This window comes from Chanos chanos, chromosome 9, assembly GCF_902362185.1.
Source record: "Chanos chanos chromosome 9, fChaCha1.1, whole genome shotgun sequence".
Taxonomy (NCBI): Eukaryota; Metazoa; Chordata; class Actinopteri; order Gonorynchiformes; family Chanidae; genus Chanos; species Chanos chanos.
In genome coordinates, this window is record NC_044503.1 from 14,579,025 (window position 1) to 14,604,479 (window position 25,455).

The window sequence follows — 25,455 nt, forward strand, 5'->3', positions numbered from 1 at the left end:
GTGTAAACAGTTATTTGTCCTTGCTACCCTCAACAGCCACAGGCTCCTTCAAAAGTGAATGTGTTAACTAGCTAGTCAGAAGAAAATTGCTTTGAGCAACAGTGATGGCAATGGCTGCAGATTCCTGTCGACTAGCATTGCAGACTGGGTACATAACCAGCGCGCTATTGCTCGCTAACTAGTTTGACATGGATGTAACATATGCAATAGGTCACTGTTTTTGTGCGAACCAGCTGGTTAGCTAGGTAATAGCTAGGTTTCGGACATAACTTGTGTTAAACATTAATGTAACCTTACAGTGAGCTATATATCGTTAGTTAGCCATAGTTAGCTTAGCTGGCTAATTAGATACTGATAAGAAGCTTTAAGCCCTCCCTCAGGCTACAAACATTCTACTGAACGTCATTCTCTCTTGCTAACTCGCCAACTGTAAAAGCTTTGTCACTAGGTGGGTCTCGTAGTAGTTAATGTTATGTGTAGGCAACTGTAGCAACGTAATGGTAGAAGTATGTCCTAATCATCTAAAGAATTATTTTTCTTGGTCCCCAAAGGCTGCAAAGGCTAAAGAGGCCTAAAAAAGGAGGCTACAAACTACAGTTTGTAGACCTGCAAAATATTGAACAAGAAATTAAACTTGTCCCTTAATAACAAACTGATTGGTTGCTCAGTCAGAAGTCTGTCAGTCATTCGCTATGGCTGCTAAGAAGCACAAAGTTGATGGTGAGGAACGCCCGATTAGATGGAAAATGGAGTACTTTTTCACTGAAAGCTGAAATAATGGCATCTGTCTCTCTTGCCAAGAGATTGTCGCTGTTATGAAAGAATTCAGTGTGAAGAGACATTAAAACCTAAGCATGGTTTGTACCATGAAACTGTCCAGCTGTGAAAAGACGAACAAAGTGAAGCAACTGGAAGCTAGTGTGACTCATCAGCTGAATTTACATGTATTTATATGAAATGCGTTGTATTGCAATGATGTCTTGTTAGACCTGTTTTATATTCATACTTCATTTATACGAGTCCAGAATTAACTTTGCTTAAAACTAAAAGCACTATAAATAAATAAAATGTCTTACAGACTTGTCTAAGAATAGTAGGCACCTATATACACTTATATGTTCATTGATTTGGTTTTAACTTAATTGACTTGTATTTTGAAGATTTTACATAATGAACATTTTGAATATAATACAATATAAATTACATTAAAAATGTGGTGTTTTCATTGCTGTCTTACTGTTTCATAATTCATTAAAAACTGCACCGTGCATTTTGAATTTTACTATGAAGTTAGTGTAAGAACATGTGCAGGCAAGGCTGCTATGTTACTGATTAGAGCCCAGTTAATTGTAGATTTATTATTGCTCTGAAAATAAAAGCTTTTAGAATGTATATGTAAAATTAAAAACAAGAAGCTGGCCCTCAGACATTTTCACAAGATCTAATCTGGCCCCTACTGAAAAAAGTTTGGACACCCCTGGATATAAATGGTACTGTCTCATCCTATGCCTCGTTCAAAAATATATCGATATACCTTAAGTCGATATACCACCCAGCACTAGTCTAAATGGCATCAGATTCCATTATGCATGTAATGCTTTAAATAATGTGAACAAATAGCACTCAGTGTATAAGCCTTTAAGTACAAAGAGTTTTGTGGACACAGGTTGTTCACACTTGTACAGATCAGTGATAAGGTTGTGCCTTACTCACTCAACAATTTAAACAGCCTTGTCCACTCTTTTACGTATATTCATTTGAGTTGCAGTTTGTGGTATAGTAACCAGAAATGATCCTGTTGAACTGCCAGCAGAATGATCAGTTTACAATATGAAGTTAAAATGGGAACTAAATGGGCACCACTTAAAAATCTGTTAGAGAGTGAAAGCCTCAGGATTTTTCATGAGTTTATAAACATTTTAGGTGATCTGACAGAGGTGAAGAAAACACAACTTTGCAAATTCCCCAATATGAGGCCATGTAGGGGGAAAGTCAACTGATCATGTCCACTAGATGGCAGGTTTGCAACAGAAATAAAATTAATATTTTAAATTACGATTAAAAGAAAAACTTTAAATTAATATCTCAAACATACAAAACTCAGTAACTTTGAGATGGAAAAACAAAAAACAATAGGCTATCCCTCCAAAACATCTATCTGAAAAAGAAAATGATTTGTTAAAAAGCGAAAGAGATGAAAGTAGAGAAATATTGCATTGATTATAAGCTGATGAATATAAAATAGTTCAGAATTTTACTCCCTTTAGGTGTAATTCTTCTTTTAATTTGAAGTATCTGGTGAATGTTTGTTATTACATTTTTGTCTACTATTTCAATACCTCCCAGAAGTAATTTAGATTGCACTATATTGTCCAAACCAAAAGATAGGTGATTTTAAATAAGTTGAACTTCTCCTGGACGAATCACTTTCATTAATAAGTTAAATTCTTTGAAAGAGACCGGGAGGACATAACGTGTCAAATAGCTCATACATCATACGATTGCCAGGTTTATCAAATAAAGAAAGAATGTTATTTATGTTATTGTCAAACCATCTAGGGTAAAAAAGTGATTTATTCTTGACTGTAATTTCTGCATTGTTCCATATAAGCATTTTGTGAGGCAAGAAGCTGTGAATGATTGAGAAGCTGTGAATAAGCATCCAAGCAACAAGACACTGTTGATGGAATTTAGATATAGTTAGAGGTAATTTAACAGGAGAATAATTGCCTTTTAAAACAAAACAGAGACCACCTATCTTTTTAAATATATGATTTGGTATAAAAAAACATAAAAGCTCGACTGTGTAAGACATCTCTTAATCCAGTTGACTTTAAAAGTATTAATAGTGTCAGAGAAATCCAAAAAGTCCAGACCCCCATGGGCTTTACAACTGGAGAGCAATTCCTTTTTAAGCTTATGCAGTTTGTTTTTCCACACAAAATCCAAGAATATTTTGTTAATCTCCTTCACTGTTTTGTCATTAATAAATAATGACACAAAATGAGAGTTCATCTGCTTTGGATAAGAGGATTCTACCAAGCATACTTAAGTCCCTTAGAAGCCAAGAATTAAGAATATTTTTGGATTTAGTAATCTTTCTCAAGAAATTTAATTGTTGTCTAGCCACGAAGTTTTTAGTTATGTGAATGCCCAGATACTTAACCGTATTTTTGACTGGGATATTGTCAAATGAGGTATTTCTACACTCATGGAGCAATAATATCTGGAGATGTTGGAGAAGTTCAACATCTCCAGATGTTGAACTTCTCCACATTTTTTCACTGGAAAATTGTTCCACTAAATTCAAAGCATGAGACAACTGGTTTTTGTCTTGCAAGAAAATAGTGTCATCTGCCAGCTATGCAATCTTAATTTCTCTCTCAAAAATTGATATGCCCCTTAATTCTAGATTTTGCACAACACTTAAGGGTAGCAATTCTGTGACCAATAAAAACAAAAAAGGAGAAATTGGACACCACGCTTTCTCAAATCTTTCAGATGTGTTACTGTTAATTATAACAGAGCTGTTTATACCTTCATAAAATGTTTCAATTATACCAATAAAGGAATCACCAAAACGAATAACTTAAAGGCTTGCAAGAGCAATGCATGTTCAATGGTGTCAAAGACCTTATAGAAATCGAGGAAGAGGATAGGAGCCTGAGATCTCAAAGATCAAACACCAATCTTATGTTATTACTTACGTGTCGATTTTTAACAAAACCTGATCGTGTCTCCGAGATGATACTATCAAGGTTAGTTTGTAATCTGTTTGCAACAGCGAAGCCACAATCTTGTAGTCAATGGTAAAAAGTGTGATCGGGCACCACTTGTCAATTAAGAGCGTGTCTTTGTCAGTTTTAGGGATGAGGGAAATAATTCCCTGTTTCATCATTGTTGTCATCTCTTTCTGACTTACACATTCTTTATACATACAAAGCAAAGGAATCTTAATATATTCCCAAAAATAAACACAGAATTCTACTGAAAGCCCATCAATACCAGGAGCTTTACCTTTTTTCATTGAATGGAGAGCTTTCTTAATTTCATCCATTGTTATACTAGTCTCACGCTGGTGGTGTGGTGCAGGACCCAAGTGCAAAGACACGATGATTGAAGTGACAAAACGGAAGACTTTACTGAAACTGAAGATTAAAATACAAGTGCAAACTGATAACAAAGGCCGATAACAAAAGGTGCAGCGTAACAGTGCGCAAAATACACAAACAACGATAGACAAAGACAAGGCAAACACTAGGACTTAGAGGGAGAACTAAACAGGGCAACACAGGATTGGTAGAAATTAACAAGGTAATAATTGGACAAACAGGTACAGGTGAGGGGCGGAGACAGACAGAACAGGAGCACAAAGACATGTCAAACCAAAAGTCCAAAATGGCGGTGCAGGTTGTGACAGAGCCCCCCCCTTAAGGGGCGGCTCCCAGACGGCCCAAAAGAAAAACAAAGTCCAGAACAGACCGGGTGGGTGGGGGGGCGCACAGAGGGATGACCGAAGGTGCTGCAGCCGACGGGCCCCCTCTGCGGCCGAGCAGGTGAGGGGTTGGCTGGAACAGATTTTCCAAACCGGCAGAGGAACAGGAACGGAGCAGACTCTTCAAACAGCCTCGACGTCGGCTAGAGGGCTGAGCTGGTTCGGGGAAAGGGCCTTGGGAACAGGACAGGGCGTCAGCATGGGAGCTGACCAGGACAGGGCGTCAGCATGGGAGCTGACCAGGACAGGGCGTCAGCATGGGAGCTGACCAGGACAGGGCGTCAGCATGGGAGCTGACCAGGACAGGGCGTCAGCATGGGAGCTGACCAGGACAGGGCGTCAGCATGGGAGCTGACCAGGACAGGGCGTCAGCATGGGAGCTGACCAGGACAGGGCGTCAGCATGGGAGCTGACCAGGACAGGGCGTCAGCATGGGAGCTGACCAGGACAGGGCGTCAGCATGGGAGCTGACCAGGACAGGGCGTCAGCATGGGAGCTGACCAGGACAGGGCGTCAGCATGGGAGCTGACCTGGACAGGGCGTCAGCATGGGAGCTGACCTGGACAGGGCGTCAGCATGGGAGCTGACCTGGACAGGGCGTCAGCATGGGAGCTGACCAGGGCCGGGAAAGCGGCCTCAGGAACAGGGCAGGACAGCGCATCCTCCATGGTGCGCCGGGCAGCGCATTCCTCGCGCTGGGCAGCGCATCCTCCATGGTGCGCCGGGCAGCGCATTCTTCGCGCCGGGCAGCGCATTCTTCGCGCTGGGCAGCGCACCCTCCATGGTGCGCCGGGCAGCGCATTCCTCGCGCTGGGCAGCGCACCCTCCATGGAGCCTTCGGAGTCACTGCTCGAAGAGGGGGATTCAGGGGATTCAGGGTGGCAGAGACAGGAGACCCAGGAGCGGACACAGCCCTAGAGATGGTTGGGCCCAGCACCACAGTCCATGTGGTGCCTGGGTCTAGGGCTGGGAGCCCCCCCCCAAAAAATCCCCCCCCCGGGTTAGGGGCTGGAGAACCTACCGAGAGGGGGAGCCCCGCCGCACCCAGGTCAGGAGCTGGAGCCGTCTCTGCCTGGGAGACAGAAGTGTCTGCTGGGTCCTTGTTGGGTCTATCGTTCTGTCACGCTGGTGGTGTGGTGCAGGACCCAAGTGCAAAGACACGATGATTGAAGTGACAAAACGGAAGACTTTACTGAAACTGAAGATTAAAATACAAGTGCAAACTGATAACAAAGGCCGATAAAAAGGTGCAGCGTAACAGTGCGCAAAATACACAAACAACGATAGACAAAGACAAGGCAAACACTAGGACTTAAATAGAGGGAGAACTAAACAGGGCAACACAGGATTGGTAGAAATTAACAAGGTAATAATTGGACAAACAGGTACAGGTGAGGGGCGGAGACAGACAGAGAACAGGAGCACAAAGACATGTCAAACCAAAAGTCCAAAATGGCGGTGCAGGTTGTGACAACTAGAGTCATATTGTGCTTTGTATTCAGGAGTAATAACAAGGAGCTATTTTTCAGTTTTATCAATGAAGGTTCTACAATTATTAGAGTTAAATTTGGAGGAGATTTCCAAAAATCCTTGTGAAAAATTTGGAAATTAAATCAGGTTCGCCACTATTAACACCAGTCAAAGCTTTTCTTTGACCATTTCGTTTTTCTAATGCAAAAAATAACTTGAGTTCCATTCATCTACCTCTAACCATTTTGCCCTCAATCTTATAAAGGCTCCTTTAGCCATATCCAAATAGTGCTCATCAAGCTGTAAATGAATGTCTTTTCTGTAGCTTTTCTTTTTCTGTGATATTCTCTTTTGTAGTAAACTCATCTATTCTATTTGCTAGCTCTGTCTCTATTTGATTTCTGACTGCTTTAATCATTTTACTTCTGGTCTTACATTTGATGAATTCCCAATTTTGCTTACATCCCTCACTTGGATCAGTAATTATTTCACCAATAAGATTTTTGTTACTATTGTTAAAGTCATTATCTCTTAAAGCATTGTTCATCTTCCAGTACCTTTGTAGTGTTGAAACATCCCGTTTGCCACACAACCTAATTATTATCTGCTAATGATTTAGACAGCGGGGCAAATGAGTGTTAAATATCTTTAACAAACAGAAGAGCAGACTGAGAGACTAGGAACAACTCAATTCTTGTTTTGAGAGTTAAGCTTCTGTTTGACCAAGTGAAGTCTATTAAATCAGATTAGAATAACAGCCAAGTGTCTGCCAAACAAAGATCAGAGCATAAAGACAAAATCAATTTTTTTGAAATTCTACTTCGGGTAGTTCTAGTTGGGAATCTATCTAAGTCAACATCAATGCATTCATTGAAGTCACCACCTAAAATAATATGAAAATCATTCTTCTTGTCCTGCAACAATTTGACATTATTGGATATCTGAGCAAACAAACTCTTCTTGAAGAAGAAGAAGAGAAAGAAAAATGAAAAGAAAAGATGATGGAGAAAAGGTACAAACACGACGGATGCCTATGCAGCTTTGCTGCTTGGCCCCCAATGAAATAGAAAGAGCTTCCATATCTTACCTGAGACACCAAGGCTGAGCAAGGTGTTATTAACTGAGAAGTATGGCTAAAAGTCCAATACTAACAGTTTAAGTTTATTTGACGTCTGAGAAATGGTATTTCTTCCCATCAGTTGGGGCAAATGAAGTCCTGAAGGAAGCCTTCTTACCATCCTCTCTTGCTTTCTTGATCAAAGGTCAAAGTTTATCCCTGATGGCTCTGTCCTCTGGAGACAAGGGCTCTGTGATACGCAGATTATTCTCTAGTAAAAATCTACATTTCCTGGCAGCGTGCCGAGCCTCATCCCGAACGCGTCGTAGTGCAAAGAGAGTGATGGCCGATCTGTCTTTCCCGCCTACTTTGGGACTGAGACGAAGTGCAATGTCAACGCCAGCATGCAGGATGTCACGGATGCCAGGTGCCATCCGGCCAGTACATCTACATGACCCTCTCTCTCACATCCTCCCCTTCCTTCTCTTTCAAACTGTGTAATTTCAAAAGAGATTTCCAACTGTTACGCCGGCACTCTTCCATGGTTACTTTCAGAGTCTTATTTTTCTCCCTTAGAATTTGGATTTCAGCTTGTATGTGTTGCAGTTGTAACCCCCCAGCCAGTAGCGGACGATCCGTTTTTTGGGACTCTTTACCTTAGACTACGCCACCTTGGGCCTTTCACCCAAATATATACTTTCACACAGTAAGTTTCTACACACTGGTGTTACAATGAAAAGGACTCCCCTTAGTTCTCTCAGGGATTGAATGCAGACGTGATTTTCAGAAAAAAAACGTAGCTTTTATTGAGTCAGTAGAACTGCAAGGAAAAATTATAATGAAGTCATTGTTTATTCGCACACTACATATAATTATAAAAGGAGGTAAGAGGAATCAAAACCAACAGAACATAAAAATCAAAACCAATAAACTATAAACAAACACAACGGGTAGACCGATAACTAATGAGCAGTGGTTTCGGATAGTTAGCCAGAACAGTAGGCAAAACAGCAGCTGACATCCGCAGTCAATAGACTATAGAGCTCCATCAGTAACCTTAATAGTATAATTTCGCTGTAATAAGAGCAGAATGCTAACTTTGTCGTCGGAACAGATAATCCTGCATTGAGGTGTGTAATTCATGAAAATAGCGTGTCTTATTTCATATTTCGGGTTGTCTACGAAATATATGCATGCCTCTCTCTTCCTCTTCCTAGCTCACTAAAAGATCCGAATGAATTCGGAATTCCCCATCACTAATGGCGTTCACTTTTTACGTTTTCTTTCCAGTTTACCCATACACTCAACACTAAGTAGCGTTACTTAGTTAATAAGCATATCTCACGTGTGTATTGTCTAAGTTGTAATGGTACTATAGGTTGTATTACCACTTCACTCAAAGCTTTTGGAAAGCTCACAAAAACACAACCATAAGCGCGACTCAGTCTTGGCCATTTGTTTTCTAGTTTGTTTTCGTTCTCATAGGGGCGTGGCGATTTGTGTCCAGTCTACACGTCCTGGACATATCGAGAACTTCGCAAAAGAAGGTTACTGAAAGTGAGACTTCACCAAAGGGGATTTCTTCAAACGTTTACCTGGTAAATGAATTAAGAGACATTGAGAGTTCTTATTTTCAGTTTTACTCAATAAAACAAAGATATGCTTACTGCATGCTGCCATCTTCATACTGTGACGCATTTTCAATGTAACCATGCAGCATCAGCTCTTTTCATGAGTAGGTGAAAGCGAAAGACTGTTACGGTGATAGTTGAGCTACGAAAATAACAATAATCCTTATGTAGCGAATTTCTGCAAATAACTGATTCAGTGGTATTTAAGCGACTCCAAATACTGACCCCAGTCGCCAGAAGCCTTTAACAGTCTTTATTTTTGTATGACCTCGTCACTTTAGCAGAACATATTTCAGCAGATTAAGCGGGGAAAAAAGGATAGCCTACTTGATATAGAAAGTCATTTGCGTTTGCCAGTTAAGAGTAGCCTAGTCAATACAGAGAGGGAACGAATCTCGCCTAGCTAAGTCAAAAGTCATGACCATGTACCTTCTGTCCATTGACTAATGATAATATTTAATTATCAGAGGATGTTACATTCCTCAGCCATGAGTTATGATTCAGTTAACCTTTTACAGGTTTTGCAATTGCGGCTCAGACTAAGTGGTGATAAACCCGTGCGCATGAATGTGTTTATCTTTATCTGCAGAAGATTCGCCAAATCAGGAAAAGACCAGAGATTTTTTTTAATGTCTTAATGTTTACATAAGGTGGCCTGTGACTATTAATGCTGTTTTTCGAAAATACTGACCTGCGGGGTATTTCAGAAAGCGGGTTTAGTGAAAACTCTTGAGTTAGTTAACTCAGAACAAGTAGTAAACCTCCTAATAGACGAGTCCTATGACTTCATTCTCCTAGGAAAACAAAACCATGATGTTTATTTTTGTGTTTATGGTATAGGGATAGTAATAATGCAAATTATGCACAGAAAGTTACATGACATAAAACAATTGCATTGAAAACATGAGACATGTACAGTAAATCCCTAATTCAGACAATTCTGTCATGTTGATCCAGTTGCAAACTAGGTTATAATACTGCAGTGCCTCAGAGTGCCATGTCGTTGGTCCCCGCCCCTTATGCTCTGTTTGGCAAGTTTCACTGTTGTTTGTTCACAGTGTTTTTGTAGTATCACGGCCCTCTGGGCTTTGCCCCTTTTCCCCCAGGCCATGGTTTTGTTTCTTTTTGTGTGTTCCCTGGTAGGCATGCTGGTGGTGTGGCAGGAGGCAATCAGCCCAATTGGGTACACCGGCGCGCAGTTGCACCCGGGTTTAAAAGCTCTGCCCCTCCACCTCTCCCTGCCCCTCCTCTCCTTTCTTTTTGTTTGTCTGCTTTAGGTTGCCGGGGTGGACGATGTTAATTTTGGAGGTGGCCGGTCGGACCGACGTGTTTTCGTTCATTGAACTTTTTTTGGAACCCCTGATGGCTCGCATCTGTTTTCTTTTGTATTGATTAAATAAATTATATTTGTTTAAGCCTGATCCGCATTCTCTCCCCCCTTACTTATTGTTGCACTCACCTTGTGGGCATAACAGTAGTCCTGTCTGAAACTCCGTTTGTTGTTATCCAGCCTGTTTCCCGTGCTCCTGTTTAATCCCAAGTCCTGTGTTCTTCGACCTGTCTGTATTTTGCTTACATTCATTAAACCATCGTGTTGCTCTGCACTTACGTCCTGCTTTCTGGTATGCTCTTGATACCCTTTAGTGTACTATGTAAATTAGATTTAAGGAAATTTAGCATGTACATAATGAAGCAGAATGTTTAATTTATTTTTTGTCAGCCGTGACATTACGTGCTAAGATTTGCTGCAAAGAAATTATAACACTCTTTCTCAAGTATTTTGGTCTCTAACAAGGTGTTGAGGTTGAGGGTGTAAAACTAAGATGTGAAACTGATGAAAGAAAAAAAAAAACACTTTTTGAGGGTGATTCATGCATGCTGCATACTACAGATATTCCATCTCATTTTCTCACCATTTGCAAAACACGTAGAGGTTATCTATTAGAAAAGTCAAGCATAAGCAGATCTGGAGACAAAGCTTTGACTGCTGATGTCCCCCCCCCCCCCCCCCCCCCCCCCCCAATCATTTAATTGTGCCCTTACACAGATTTGCTTTAATCTTTAAACTTGAGTAGCTTTAAAAACAAACAAACAAACAAAAAAACATTCCCTGGTAAACCAACATGTTATTGCTTACTTCTGAAGCCAAAAAAATACATTTATTAGTGCAGGGCATTTTTTGTTTTTCACCTTAACTTTTTTATGGTCCTAATGCAAAGTTCTGTACTCTTTCATTTCAGTGAGCCCAGCAATCGTAAACACAGCTTTGTTTTTGTGAGGAGGAGTACTTTTGTTACCCCAGCAGTAAAAATTACCAGCCACAAGGAGCTTCATATGAAAAAGTGCCATGTTGATATTTAAAATATATTTTTTGATGGTGATTTTATGTCATAGCCTTTCACGTTCCATCAAAGTTTGTGGAAGAGCTGAATATGAAGTGGAGGGAGAATGTTGTCCCATGTGTTCCGCTGGTAAGTCTCTACAAATTAGTACTCAGAATTCAATTTATGTTTAACTAATAATACAGTTAAAATGTGATCAGTATGGTATAAAAATCCAATTATGCTGCTGCAGGTGAAAAAAAGAGAAAAAACCAAAGGATCCCTGTTGTGTCAAGAAGAATTTGAATGTGGCACAGTAGAAATGTTCTATAGGTATAATGTAATATCGATATTTTGCAAAAAAGTACAACATAGTATGATGAAAAAAGTTTTCTTCATGATGTTCATTATGTCTTTCAGGAAAATATGTGTCCAAGCATTGTACTGAATACAGTAGTACATCATGTGTATCATGCCCTGATTTAACTTTCATTGATACACCCAGTGGTCTGATTAATTGCAGGCCTTGTAAAGTGTGTGACCCAAGTAAGTATGTCCCATGATGAATAACATTTCATTCCGCAGATGTAGGTGCTGATGACATTCTGTTTATACAAAGCATGTGTCTTACATAGGAGATGGATTAAAAATAGAGAGAGAGTGCACATCCATCTCAGACACCATTTGCGAACCACTTGAAGGACATTACTGTATTGAGAAAATCAAACATGGCTGTAGGATGGCTGAAGAACATTCAAAGTGCAAACCTGGGCAGTACATCATACAAAGAGGTATATGTCTGCATGCTGAGTTTGTTTGGTGACTCTGTGCTTGTACTTATCGATAACTGACTATTTTTTTGGCTAAGTTATTTTTAAATCATATATTGTGTGAGTTTGTCAGGGTGGGGGGATGGGGTGGTTATGTGCAAGTGAGACCGAAGATGTTTTGGGGCCGTAAAGACTAGGGATGAACACGAATCCGAATACGTTGTTCGGGTAAGCACAGATAATGCGATGGAAACAGTTATTTCTTCTGCCCGAACTTCCTCGTTATTATTCGGGGGGTGGGCATGATTGACATGTCTGCGCGTCAGGCATTCTGTTTTTTCAAATCGATTCATATCATCATGGATGGCCATAAGATAACAATGCCCATTTTGTTTGGAACACAGAACTTCAATTTCACTAACTAGTCGTTTCATTTACTACATATTACTGAAAAGTGATCGGTGTATTCTGTAGTCGCCCCCACCGAGTCAGGTGCGGGAGCTAGCGAGACAAAAGCCTGGTGTGGCAGCTGGATTACCCCCGCAACCTATACATTAAAATGGAGCTTAGAACCTGTAGTTTTTAACAGTATGTGTTCAGTTCCCCCATAAAAAAACCCAGTTGAAAGTTCTTTCGTTTACTACATATAATTCAAAGGTGATGGCTATATTCTGTAGTCACCCCCACTGAGTCAGCGCAAACTGCTGTTGTAATAATAATTCACGTTTCCCCAGCGAACAGCAGTAATGTTAACGTGAATGCAGCATCATTGAAATTTAAGATTATTCCCCTTCACCTGAAGTATATTTTTCTATATATCTTTACTATAAATAGTTTCTATTTCCACTGCAAAAACAGAATCTTTCTATTTATAAAACATTTTTTTCAGTTTCAGATATCCCCCAGTGGAAGGGGTGGTGGAGGTGGGGTTCAGACAGTTCACAAAACTTAGTTTAGTTAAAAATAAAAATGCAAAGAAGAGAGAGAGAGAGAGATGAAAAGTACAGTATGATTATGTGGAAATATATTTCATAATTATTATATGCCAATATTAAACCAATTTGATGGTTTTAAGGCACAAAAATTGCATTGCCAATGAATTTTAGGTTAGAAATGACAGCGTTTGCCTGATTTAACTTCCGGTATAAACCACGCCCACTTTCGAGCCACTGTCCGAATACAGATACACCTACAGACACACATCTGTACACCCCTTGTAAAGACTACCAAGATTAATTAATATCTAAAAGAAATGCCATAACTTCAGATCTGCCTCAGCACCTCTATTAAATGATATTACTTCAATCACTGAACCACTTTATGGTAATGCATGAAAAGAGGTACCTGTTTTTCAGCAACACAGATATTCCTGGAAAAACATTTGAGCTTTTAGACAAGGTTTATAACTGAATACAAGGTTATATGATAGCTTATGGGATTCAGCATTTTACTTTCTTTCTTACTCAGAGACAGGCCTTATTAGAGGAGGCTTACCTAGTTTTGATCGAGTCGGTCTGTTTCATTTCACTTACGCTTGTGTAAAATAAGATTGTGATGCCTTTGTAAAGTATTTTAAGATAAAGCTTGTTGTACAGCTGTTTGATGTGAATCTAATAGTAATATTCTTCTCCAGGGCTGTGTGAAAAAATACACAATAAAACATCACACACTGGAGAGAGAAATTGCATTAAGTTGGCAAAATATTAGTTCAGTCAGGGTTGTTTAAGTACATTTTAATTTGATTACACGTTTGCCTTTTTATTACAGTCATTTCCTGCAGTGTGAATAATTATGAATTCTTGTAGAATTCTTCAAAACTTTTCATAGGTACACCATCTACCGATACTGTATGTGGTGACTGTGTTGGTGAAACATATTCAAATGGTTCATTCTCTTCCTGTCAGCCATACACACAGTGAGTATACTGTTTAAACTGAAAATATTTAAGATTGGTTCTTCTATGTAATTAATAGTAATTATGTTTTTCTTTCATTTTACAGATGTCGGTCCATGGGACTTTGGGAAAGAAGGCCAGGAACACATTCATCTGATGCTGAATGTGAAGAAAGAAATATTGTTCCTCTCGTAATTGGTCCTTTAATTGGGCTCATAGTCCTGGCAATGGTAGCAGGATTTTTCATATTTTGTAAAAAAAGAGGAAAATTACCAACTCAGGGTAAGTTAAATACCTCATAGTACATCAAAACCATTATGAAGATGAGAAAAAAATTACAGACTGTTTTATTTCTATGAAGACACATTCTTGTACATAAACACAGCTGCTGATTTTGTAGCATTAAATTTGTTCAAAAGATTTTAAACAATTTGTTTTAATAAATTCGCAGATTCATTAAAAATAAATATGTATGACCATAATACCTTTTACATCAGTCTCAATATCTGGGAACTGTCCTGCAGTCTCCCATGATTTCCTGTGAGACAGGCAGTGGCGTTTCTAGTCTGTATGGCACCCTGGGTGAACCCCCCTTCAGAGCACTAACTTTAATTTTTATTCAGACTTTTGGAATAACACATTTAAAAAATCGTATACATATAAAAACATATACAAAAATAAGACTCATAAATATCAAAAAGATGTAGCAAAGACAAGTATCCATTTGTGTTGATTTGGCGCTCGAGCATCAATACCTTACCCATCCCCCAATACTGTCAACCAAAACCAAAAGAGTCAAGAGTAAACCAGTTCACTTTGGTGGTGTGCAGACCAGCGGAGCGGAACGAGTTTCAAAGTCGTGGGGCAAGAACACGGAGTAAACCCAGACGGGGGGGGGGGGGGCATCCTCCCTCGAGGAAAATTTTCTTAATTCTGGCAGCTAAATGCACCATTTCCCACAGCTTGAGACAGAAACAGAGAGCCTAAAGGCAGTGGCGTTACCAGGATGTCATCCCTAGTGGAAATTCCAGTTGAAAACCAGTAGCAAACCAATTGAAAACCAGTAGAAAACCAATCGCTATATAGCGTATGCTACATTGCAACTTTGCAACTTCTAATTTGATGCGATCAAAACTGTCAAAACACAGACACTGGAGGTGGAGAGCTGGAGCCTTCAACGTACTAGGATCGTATTTTCAGCGTCTAGGGTAGCCTATTTTAGATTTAATTACAAAGAAATTGTGCTGTAGGCCTACTATCAAGTAGGTCGTTCCGATTTCCCAAATCAACAAAATACATACATACAGCCAATGTACGCCTCGCCCTTCGTAAACATTATCACGTTACATACCTTGCGATCTATACATAGCCCCATAAACATAGAAATATATTTACCTGCACAAGTTGATGAGACTGTACATCGGAGGGGAGCTCGGTCACCGCTGCAATGGTTAACTTCTCTCTCCGTCTTTTGGCATAACACGGACGGTGTTGATTAAGACAGATACTCTAAGAGCCAACGTCTCTGAAACTACTTTTTTCACAGTATTATGAATAAATTTTGGTTTATTTGGTAGCATTTCATAGTGTGACTCATTTTACTAACTGCATTAGTACTGTACAAAGTTAGAGGTGCGCTACTTGATATACTCCCCCGCTCCCCCTCGGACTTCCAGTGGGGAGACCTGAAGTCAAGTGAACCTCCGCCCTCCTCCCCTCCCCTCCCCATCTTCTGGGTGGGAGACCTACCTAGCTCACAAACTAGAATCAGGGCGCCCACTCCGACAAGGTTAACTGACTCACAGGGCGACATGATATCATTGACGTGACGTGCAAATGAGCGACAGAAAACCGAGCGCGCAAATGTTACAATTCCGAATTTTTTGGGGCGGGCGCCCCGTGCCGCCCTAGGCGGCAGCCCGTGTCGCCCTAGATCCGACCCGGGCGACAGGGGAATGAAACTGAAGTAACACATTAAGTTCATGCATTCTTTCTCCATAAGTGAAAGGAAAAAAAATTTCAGGAGAAAAACAGTTGTTGACTTTTTCAAGTCAGAGACTGGTTATTTGAAATTAAATAAATTCTGAAATATACTATCATCAGCTTTTTTCCATTATTTTACCTCAAAATGACTAGCAAAGAAAAACTGAAAAACACAACTATTTTGGCTGAAAATCCAACTCTTTGTTTTGTCCTCAATAACAATGAGGCAGATGGTTTTGGATGAAAAAAACAGACAAACAAAACCAAACAAAACAAAACAGGGCGGTAGAAAAACTTGATTACACGCTGGTGAGGGAAAGTATCAATGAATAAGTATTAATAAATCCTTGTGTTATTAGCTTTAAAATTAGATACTGACACTGTTTTGAAATGTGCATATTATTTAGAGCTCAATACGTGACAAACATTATAAAGAATCCATTAAAGAAGTTGACTGAGTAGATGTGTTTTGGATGTGCTAAGTCTTCAAGTGAAATTTGCATTTACTTTCGTTTTTCACTTGTCATCCTAGATCAATGCAATAACATAATCCAGAAATCAGTACTTCATCCACTGTTTGCCTTTGGTCATTTCTTTTTTCCCCTTTCCTGTCTTTTCTTCTCATATCTTTGCTGACACTGCACAGAGTTCACCGAGGTCAGGACATCAGAGGGGCCAGGAGGGAGCTCAGGTCAAGCTTAAACACATGAATTTGGTAAACTGTACTGTTTTTTTCTTCTTGCGTTAAATGGTAACGTTTTGTTTTGAATTGGTTTATGTAATTTCATTCACAGACCTCAAACATGAAGATAAAGCCTCTGACTAACTGACAGTGGTGTCCGGTTGTGAGGCATGGGTGATCAGTCACTTGCTGCTCATTACAGTCATATGAGTTTCTGACTCGCCACAGTCAGTTGATTTCATTGCTTTAGGGCCATGTGATATGACGTGTTCTGGAATTCATTGCTTCTCAAAAGTGTCATGCAACAAAAATGTGGTGCATTTATGAGAGACTTGCTGTCAGCACTTCTACACCACCCACAACAACAGTCAGCTCTCCTCATCGACTTTCAAAAGTTCAAGATCAGCCTGTAGGAACCAAACAAGAAAGGACTGTCATGGGAGCAGATTCATTTTCAGCAGCTGTAGTAGCAGAAATTGCAGTGTATCGTTGTAACATCAAATATGTTAACCAGAATTTGTGCTTATTTTTACATATGTCTTGAAAGGAGGAAGAAATATTTCTATTCTATTTCTGAACATTCCTCACTTTTGTTTTAAAGTTACCCTGTAAAAAAATGCTTCATAGCACACTGCTTAACTTTAATTACTCTTTGCTGTGCAAGTAATAGATGAATCAAACTAATCTGTTATTTTCTATGAAAAATGTAAGGAAGCAGCGCCTTTTTATTTGAGTTTAAGATTGATAATTTCCAAATGAAATGCTGTAAATACTGTAAATGAACTACTTGTAAATGAATTTAGCATGTATCTCAGCAAGCAGGACTAATTATCAAAACCCCAAATAATCAAAAAAATAATACAATCTATAAATTGATCTTCTACATTTGATTCTCTCTGGCTGTTGGCCCTTATTCAAAGTACTGATTTTTGTCTTTTATTTCTGTGAACTCTTACTTTGAATGTCAGAATGACAATACTACTACCACTACTAGTACTCCAACTACTACTATTACTACTACTGCTCCTAATACTACTACTACTACTACTACTACTACTAATAATAATAATAGTAGCATTGATGTTTTGATCAGTCTGCCTGTCTTTGCAATGATCTCTGATTTCTTTTCAGATGAATTCGAGTGAAAAAAAAAACCAGTTCTTTCGCATTTATACAGAAAGACAAAGAAGTACCTGCACAAAAGAGTAAACTAACATTTTTTGTACATCCTATGTCATAAGGACATTTCATACTGATACACAGTATAACAGCACTCCCTCTTGTTTATGATTTATTTAGCTCTGCCAACAAAAACAGCTCCTTTAGGATACCAGTAGCTAACAAAAGTGTTGACAAGCAACACAAACTGCTTTTTAACTGCAGGCTAGCTTGTTGCACACTTGTAAAGTGCACAGATTCTACATATAGTAAAACTTCTCAAAATTGTTGCATTCATAGAATGCCTCTTGTCCGATCGAACAGCTCTTGATAAATAACCTTGATTATAGAACTGTTGTAGAAAAGCAGTATCATGAGAGGTAGTGCTGTATCTTACTATAATCACAGCTGTGCTGATATCCAGTATAACAGCACTCCCTCCTGTGTGATATTGCTTCATTACACTGCATTAACAACAAGCATCATAATGTGTTGTCAAAGTGTTCTTATGCAGAAACACATGTATTCTTTTTTTTTTTTGTTTGAGATTGCTGACATTGCTTTGTAGACAACCATGTTTAAGAATAAGATGTTTGACATGGCTAAATGCTAAATTAGCTAAATTAAATGCTAAACTCCATACGATATTTCATATGGCCAAATGCAAAATTACCTTTCTGGTACCTAACTTGTTCTAGTCTCCTTTCTGTTTAGTCAAAGATCAACAATATATAACTGTAGTTTTTTAAGTAAATATTTACTGACAGTAGTGGTCTGTCACCTCGTCAGTATGTTAAGAGCAGTAAGATTGATACTTACTGGGACAACGGATACGGCTGTGTCTTTTGGTTTGTGATCTTCCTTTCTTTGGCTCCCTTCCACTGTGCTCACTTTCCTTGCTGCCTCATACCAACTACTCTCACCAAGTCTCCTCCACCACGCACCTGCACCATCTCTCTCTTTTGCTTCAGCCTTTATCCAGCTTGGCCATGCTTTCCCAGAAGAAGAGCCTTAAGATAATGTGCACTAAAGATTAGTTTTCTTTCATTCTCATATATGAACAGTTTTGTTGCTAATTGTGTGTATATTATATATAATTATATAAGTAATTAAGCATGGTCTCCTCAGTGACCTCTCTCATGTGTTGATTTAAATTTTCATTCTTTGGAGCTGTATTTACTTGCCATCTCTCACCTAAGCATTGCTTCACTCCTGGAGAAACAACTAGTAACAGGGCAAGGAATGGAAAAATTGGAAAGTAATAAGATAAACTTCGCTTGAAAATGAGACCTCTTTGTGTGTTTGTGGTCAATACTTTTTCATCTGTTCTTACTTTAATCCATGTGCTGTACTATGGTTGTGCCAGTCAGTCAGTATCTTCTGTTAAAAACATGTGTCACGTGACATGTTCCACCGCTTCAGTTTCCACACTAAAATCAAGCAACATGTCATTTCTTTTGCTTTCTGGTTAATTTTTCACAGCACTAATGTAAATTAAACAGAGACAGAACAGGTTATTTTACGGCGAATCTTCTGTTGGTTAGTTTTGACTTTGGATTATTATTTATAGAGATTATTGCATTATTATTCAATGCCGTAACTAAGGGGAAAAACACACACCAAAAAAAAAAGAAAAAATACGGATCTGTTACAATTTGGTCCATTAAATTTGTTTCACATACAATTAAGAGGTAGACATTGAATAAAAACTGTTTTGTCAATGTAAACATAAATTGAACATCAAATTTACAACACCTTTGTGTTAAATATGGCTATTATATTGTTTTGTCACTTCTCATGTATTAAGTCTCAGTTTACGTATTTAAGACACAGAATGCTACTTTGATTAGTCAGGACATGAGCATAAATCCTGTAAAATTAAAAGCATGTTTTAGCAAAAAAAAAAATCAGAATTAACTTTTTTCAAAGGTAATTCCAAAGAGTGTTCATAATGTTACAGTCTCACCAAGAAAATGTTGGAGTCTCACTCGAGTTTGATGGTGCTGTGAGAGTTTTGTTGTGTTGGAGAATATAAAATCAGTCATTACACAAAATGCATATATATGTAAGAATTCAAATTGCGATGAACATGATAATAAGAAACTTGTGGAAAAAACATCTAATAAATAAATGAAAGAATTCATTAGAATTAAAAAATATTTCAAGACTGAACAAATTATCCTCACCTCTTTTATATCTGATGTATAGGTAAAGGGTGACTGCTCCAAACACTATCAATATGAAAAGTATGACTGGTACTACAGCCAAGTGTACCCTACTTCCTTTCTGGCACTGAACATCTCTTGTGGAACTTCCATCTTCAACCTTGTACTCACTGACTCCACAACTAGAAGAAAAAAATGGTTTAACTGTTTGTAAAGATGTGAAATCACACTTCTCACAGGTTATAGCTAAATTAGAAATCAACAGGGAAGCCTAGTTTGATGACAGCTACTTGCAGAAACATACAGTTACTGTTACACTACCACACAAGTCTGGTTCTTTTTTTTTTTTTAACTAAAACACATATCACGTGGGAAAGCATGTTGGACAAAGAATCTGTTTAGGATTACACTGTGACTTTGTGGAGCCACTCTCTGACTGCAGACTCAGATGTGCTAAAGTAGGAACAAAGCATGAACTAACTGAATGGAATCTACTGTCAAAAGCCACACTGGGCTGATCAAAAACTGGACTGTTATTAAATTCATTACTTGACATTAAGAGACATAGGCAAAACTTTTACACTGGGGTACTCTCAGACACAGTGGTTTTACTAAGGTGACAAATTGTTAGGGAAAAATAACTTTAAAAAAAAACAACAAAAAACAAAAACTCAATGATAGTAAAAAGTAATTCATTTATTTCTGGCGCTATTTGCATGACAAGAAAAATAATGGCAGTAGGCAACACTCACTTTACTAACACTGAGCTAAAGTCTTTGAAAAGAAGGGAACTGAATATTAAAGCTAAGGCTATTTATTAAACAGAAGTAAACAATAAACAATGAAAATTATCCTCAACCTGAATCATGTTTAAAACCTTCAGGAAGAGTAATACTGTGTTCCACCTTTGTCACATTTAAATGAAACAGCACAAAATATGATGCAGTGAGTTATAGAGGATTTATTTTTTTTCAAATTGGTGGCTTTTAATTTTACATTTTCCATTCCATTCCACACTGTACACATTATAACATAACTATTCAATGAGCACTGTAAAGCCAAATAACCCTAACCCTAACCCTAACACCAGAAACAAACCAGGACACTTTCATGCATGCTTCTGTCCACAGCCACAAAGAGATGCCCTGAATAAGAGAGTGAAGCATACAACCAGCTCAACAAAATAAAATAGCTATGCTAATAATAAAATGGAGAAAGCCAGTTTTAGGTGCTTCTCTTAGCAAAAACAGTAATGTTAATGTTTAAGTTTTGATCCTTTATACCCATCTGTTTGCTACTCTTGACTGCCTAGTCATTGGTCAATAAAGGATACCGTCACAAGTGCAAACTAATATCAGCTAATATTATCACATGAGAGGCAGTGCTATTATCGACACAGATGTGATTTGGTCACAGGCATAAGGCCAAAGGTCAAATGCCAAATGCCAAAGACAATCACAGGCGTTCTGAGGAAGTGAGACAGCTTTTCTCCACTCTGACTGCTTTATTAAGGGAACTTCCAATCATTTCTTGTACTAACTGAAGGAAAATGGAGAAGAGAAAATCAAAAGTGTCCCTGTCTTAAAAGCATACCAGGGTTTCTGTTGTAATTTGACACTGAGAATTCTGACAGTAGTCTTGTGTGGCTTTCAGAGCAATACAGTCAGTCTGAAAACTTACTCCACAAAACTGAAGAACTTATTGCACAGCTCTATTCAGAAAGCAGAAACAAGACTTACTGTGTCCATGCAGTGCAGTTAATACCATGGGGAGAGTAAAACCCTTGTGGACAGTCTGCACAAACTGTATCCAAGGTTTTAGTTCCTGTAGATATGAATGAAAAGAACAAAGTAATGAGTACAAGACAACCAGGTAATTCATTCATCTTCACAACATACTGTATCTGGTGGACACATTTGTGAGTTCATTCATCTTTCTAAATATTTACCTTGTGTTTTAATTCCTTGGCCAGGTTTGCAAATTGTATGTTTCACTGCAAATATACATTCAGCTTGTTCTGAAAATTGCTGGCAAAAATATCCATTCTGTACATCACATACAGTATTGCTTGTAGTTGTACATTTTTGGAGTTTGCGAAGACCTTGCCCTACAAAAGATGATTTAAAAATGTCTTGAAATCAAAAATGAGTTTTTAAAACCTGTAACAGAAATACCAGAAATCTGCATACCTGTATCACAAGTTTTACAATGAAAGCACTTTGTAAGGCCATTGGGTTCATTCATATATGTTTGTCCAACACAGGGAATACATGCAGAACTTGAATCTTCTGTACAGTCTCTGTATACAACAAACCCTGTAAAAAAAAACCCTGGAATAATAAGATCTGAGAGGCATTTCATTTGAGATGTTTGTGGAAAAGAGAAAGGACAGAGTAGTCACAAAGCAGAAAGTACAGAAGACCATTTAATGTTCAATAAAATATGTTTGTTTGAATTTCTATTTCAAAAGTTTTGAAAGTAAAATACCTAATACTTACACAAATACATCAGAAAGGAAAATCATTACATCAGCTATTCTCAACCTTTTTACGAAGCTGGTGACAGCCTTTGTGCAACAAAGTCCAGCAGGCCAAATCCATAAATATAACACTCTAAGAAATTATCCTGTAAAATTACAGTGAAGTACTGGCAGCTCTGGTCACCAGTATTGTCCTGTGTTTTTACAGTGTCACTGTTGCAGTTTATTTCAACAGTGAAGTACTGTTTCAGTTAGTACAGTACTGCACAGTAGAATTTGAGGTTTACAGTAAAACACTGACAGCTGTGGCCACCAGTTTTTGACTGTAGAAATAAATTACGGTAGCTATATGGTAAAATTGTCTACAGTATTACCACCGTATTTTATTTCTATTGTTAATTACTGTAAAGTTATTACGGTATTCTGCTGCATAATGTGAGATTTACAAATGAAATACTGGCAGCTGTGTATTAAAAATATATTCCCTGACAATGAATAAAATCACCTAACCTCTTCAACATTCTAGTAATTCCAAAGCGACTGACTTTCAAGAGCGCATATTTAGAAGAAACTTTCTGTTTTAGAAGCTTTCTTAGAGAAATACTGATAGCTGTAGTTCTTCCCAGTTACAGTGTGTCACTTACTACAGGTGAGAATTTGTTGAAAAGTCCCAGTGTGTTGCTTACTACAGGTCAGATTTTGGTGAAAAGCCAAGTTATATGGAAACAGGAGTGAATTATTTCTGAAAAATATTCACTAAAAATGAACTAAGGGACCTTTTCTCATTCTGATGGTCGTAGTAGATCCCAAATACAGTGCGCCGCTTACTCCAAGAGAACTTTTCTTGAAAAGTAAAGTTATTTGGAAGCAGGAGTCATTTATTTCTTAAAATGTTCACTAAAATCAACTGAAAGACCTTTTCTCATTCTGATGGCTGTAGTCAAAAAATCAACTGAATAAATTCACTCCTATTTTCATATAATTTAACTCACCTGCAGTAAGTGACAAACTCTAACTGCCTTTGGAATGAAACAATGTCATTCAGTTTTTTTTGGGTTTTTTTTTATGTTTTTTTTTTTTTAAAGCACTCCTGTTTACATGTAATTATTTTTTAAACCTCACTTGTAGTAAGCAACACACTGTAATTGGGAACTACTATAGCAATAAAACTAAAAATCTTTTAGTTGATTTTCAGAGAATACTTTTCAGAAACAATTGACTCCTGCCTCCATATAAGTTGACTTTTCACAAAAATCTGACCTGTAGTAAGCAACACACTGTAACTGGGAACTACTGCAAGAATCAGAATAATAAAAAGTCATTGACCTGATTTTTAGTGAATATTTTTCCAGAAAATCTTAGTTCCATGTAATTTGACTTTTCAAGAAATTCTTACCTGTAGTAATTAAGGATAAGAATTAAGGATAAAAATCCATAGCGACTACAAATATTGGGTTGCTGTCGAACTTTTGTCGCTTGTGTGAAAATTGCACGTCTGTCGTGTTAGCGAGCAGTTACAAAAGCTACACGGCAGTTGAGTAATATGAATGTGCTATCTGGTGTATTGCAAACCTTCTCCACACATAGGACAGCATTCTCCTGCTTGTGTTTTGTACTCTGCTGGGCCACAACAGGAACAGAATGCGAGGATCCCTAATGACAGAAAAATCATACAGGCCTATCTACAACTTCATTTCGAAATTAAATCAAGACTCAACTGAACACATTACCTTGAACTTCTTAACTAAACTAAACTCAGATCAGACAGAAGTCTAATGGCAAACGTTAAGTTGTAGTCAGACATTTCTATGCCTCCAGAAAAAAGGTATAATAATAATTAGAAATTACAATAATAAATCGACCAAACTACTACGACGGTTGTTTTCGAAACTGCCTTCAATCAGAATAATTCAGCAACTATTCTGACACGAGATATTGTTCGACCATATAGTTGTGTTAAAGAGACAGCTGAGAACCTCGGTGCCAAGATTGTAATAGCTGCCACATGACTTACCGATAAATAATAACGCTAACGTCCGCCTTGCGTGTGTTAATTCCATTATAATTTCACTAAATTGGAGACTTCTCGTCTCCGGATATATTTTCGTTTCACTTTTACATTGGGAAGGGACTTTCCAATTTTGCGCGTTTTTTTTTTAATGCTGTAAAAATAAGTCAATAAAGTGCAATAAACACGTTAATTCATTCTGAAATATACAGTTGCTTCTGCAACTCATAAAAGCACCATCATTGCAACTTGAGTAGGCGAAATATTAGGTGGTCGTAGATCGTCTCTGTACACCCGCACACAGCTGCGGTTTTAGATGTACAAAGACTATTACAGTGGGAAAGAGAAATAAGGACGTTTGCAAAATCCTAGTTTATTTAGAAATAAAATTACAAGATAAAGAGAGAGATGAAAAGTACAGGATGAGGATGTGGAAATATATTCCATAACTAATTATATGTTTATTACACTACTAATTTACAATATGAACCACGCCAACTTCCGGTCCACTATCCAAATACATGTACAGAGACAGATAATTGTTTTAGCTGAACAGATACAGATAATGATGTCTCGGTTCACCTCTAGTGCCCGGTATGTAGTTTCACCTACACGCACCAAATTTGTAGGCCTGTGGGTCTCCCCAAGACGAACAAATTTGCAATTACATTGTATTGGCCTTGCCAAACAGGAAGTGAGTTATTTTGGAATTTCGTTTTTTTTTTTACATGTTACATTTTTACTTTTTCCTCCTAGACTGTTCATCAGATTCATGTCAGATTTGCTATATATGATGTCAAGATGTTGCAGATTTAAAATTGCGAAGATCTGCATTTTTCACGTCTTTTTGATATCTTGCAAGGTGTTGAAATGGTGAAACGATGAATTTATGTGTCTTGCCACACAAACATGAATGTGCCATAAATTCTCCATACATTGCTTGATGCGGCTCAAGCTTCATAAGTTATTGGTTATGATGGTTATGATGTTATCGACATGCCCAGATTGATACCCTGGTACCACCATCTGGCAACAGAAAGAGTAGCTTTTTTACCTATCTTGGCTATAGTGCTCTTAGACGGTTCATGGGATTCATCTCAGATTTGGTGTACACGAAGTCACGGGTGTCTTGATTTTGTACTGTGAAGGGATTTTTGATATGTTGAACAGTTAAGCCATGGCGAAAGGATGAATTTGGGTACCTCTGCATAGATTTTTGGATTGTTTCACCAGTCTGATGAGTGACAGGACAGGATGACCTGTTTAACCAATCGAATGAGTTGTAGCTTAGGGGTTGATCTAGAGGTGCCACATGCGGACAAGTGGCGCGGCCATGTTGGTT

General features: G+C 38.3%; 2 protein-coding genes across 2 annotated transcripts; one reads left to right on the forward strand and one right to left on the reverse strand.

The window, feature by feature from the left end:
- Positions 1 to 8,256: 8,256 nt before the first annotated feature.
- Positions 8,257 to 15,467, forward strand: LOC115821407 (tumor necrosis factor receptor superfamily member 14-like). The gene is made up of 8 exons (XM_030785236.1): positions 8,257 to 8,286; positions 8,508 to 8,620; positions 11,048 to 11,124; positions 11,395 to 11,520; positions 11,610 to 11,765; positions 13,572 to 13,659; positions 13,745 to 13,868; positions 15,315 to 15,467. Exons 1-8 carry the CDS (start codon positions 8,257 to 8,259, stop codon positions 15,465 to 15,467), a joined length of 867 nt encoding a protein of 288 aa, XP_030641096.1.
- Positions 15,468 to 16,671: 1,204 nt separating this feature from the next.
- On the reverse strand, positions 16,672 to 23,777 carry LOC115821408 (tumor necrosis factor receptor superfamily member 14-like). Its single transcript, XM_030785237.1, has 6 exons — positions 23,678 to 23,777; positions 21,816 to 21,941; positions 21,575 to 21,733; positions 21,366 to 21,450; positions 19,736 to 19,808; positions 16,672 to 16,710 (listed from the first exon to the last, which is right to left on the reverse strand). The coding sequence occupies exons 1-6, from the start codon at positions 23,775 to 23,777 to the stop codon at positions 16,672 to 16,674; spliced, it is 582 nt and encodes a 193-aa protein (XP_030641097.1).
- Between the last annotated feature and the right edge of the window lie 1,678 nt (positions 23,778 to 25,455).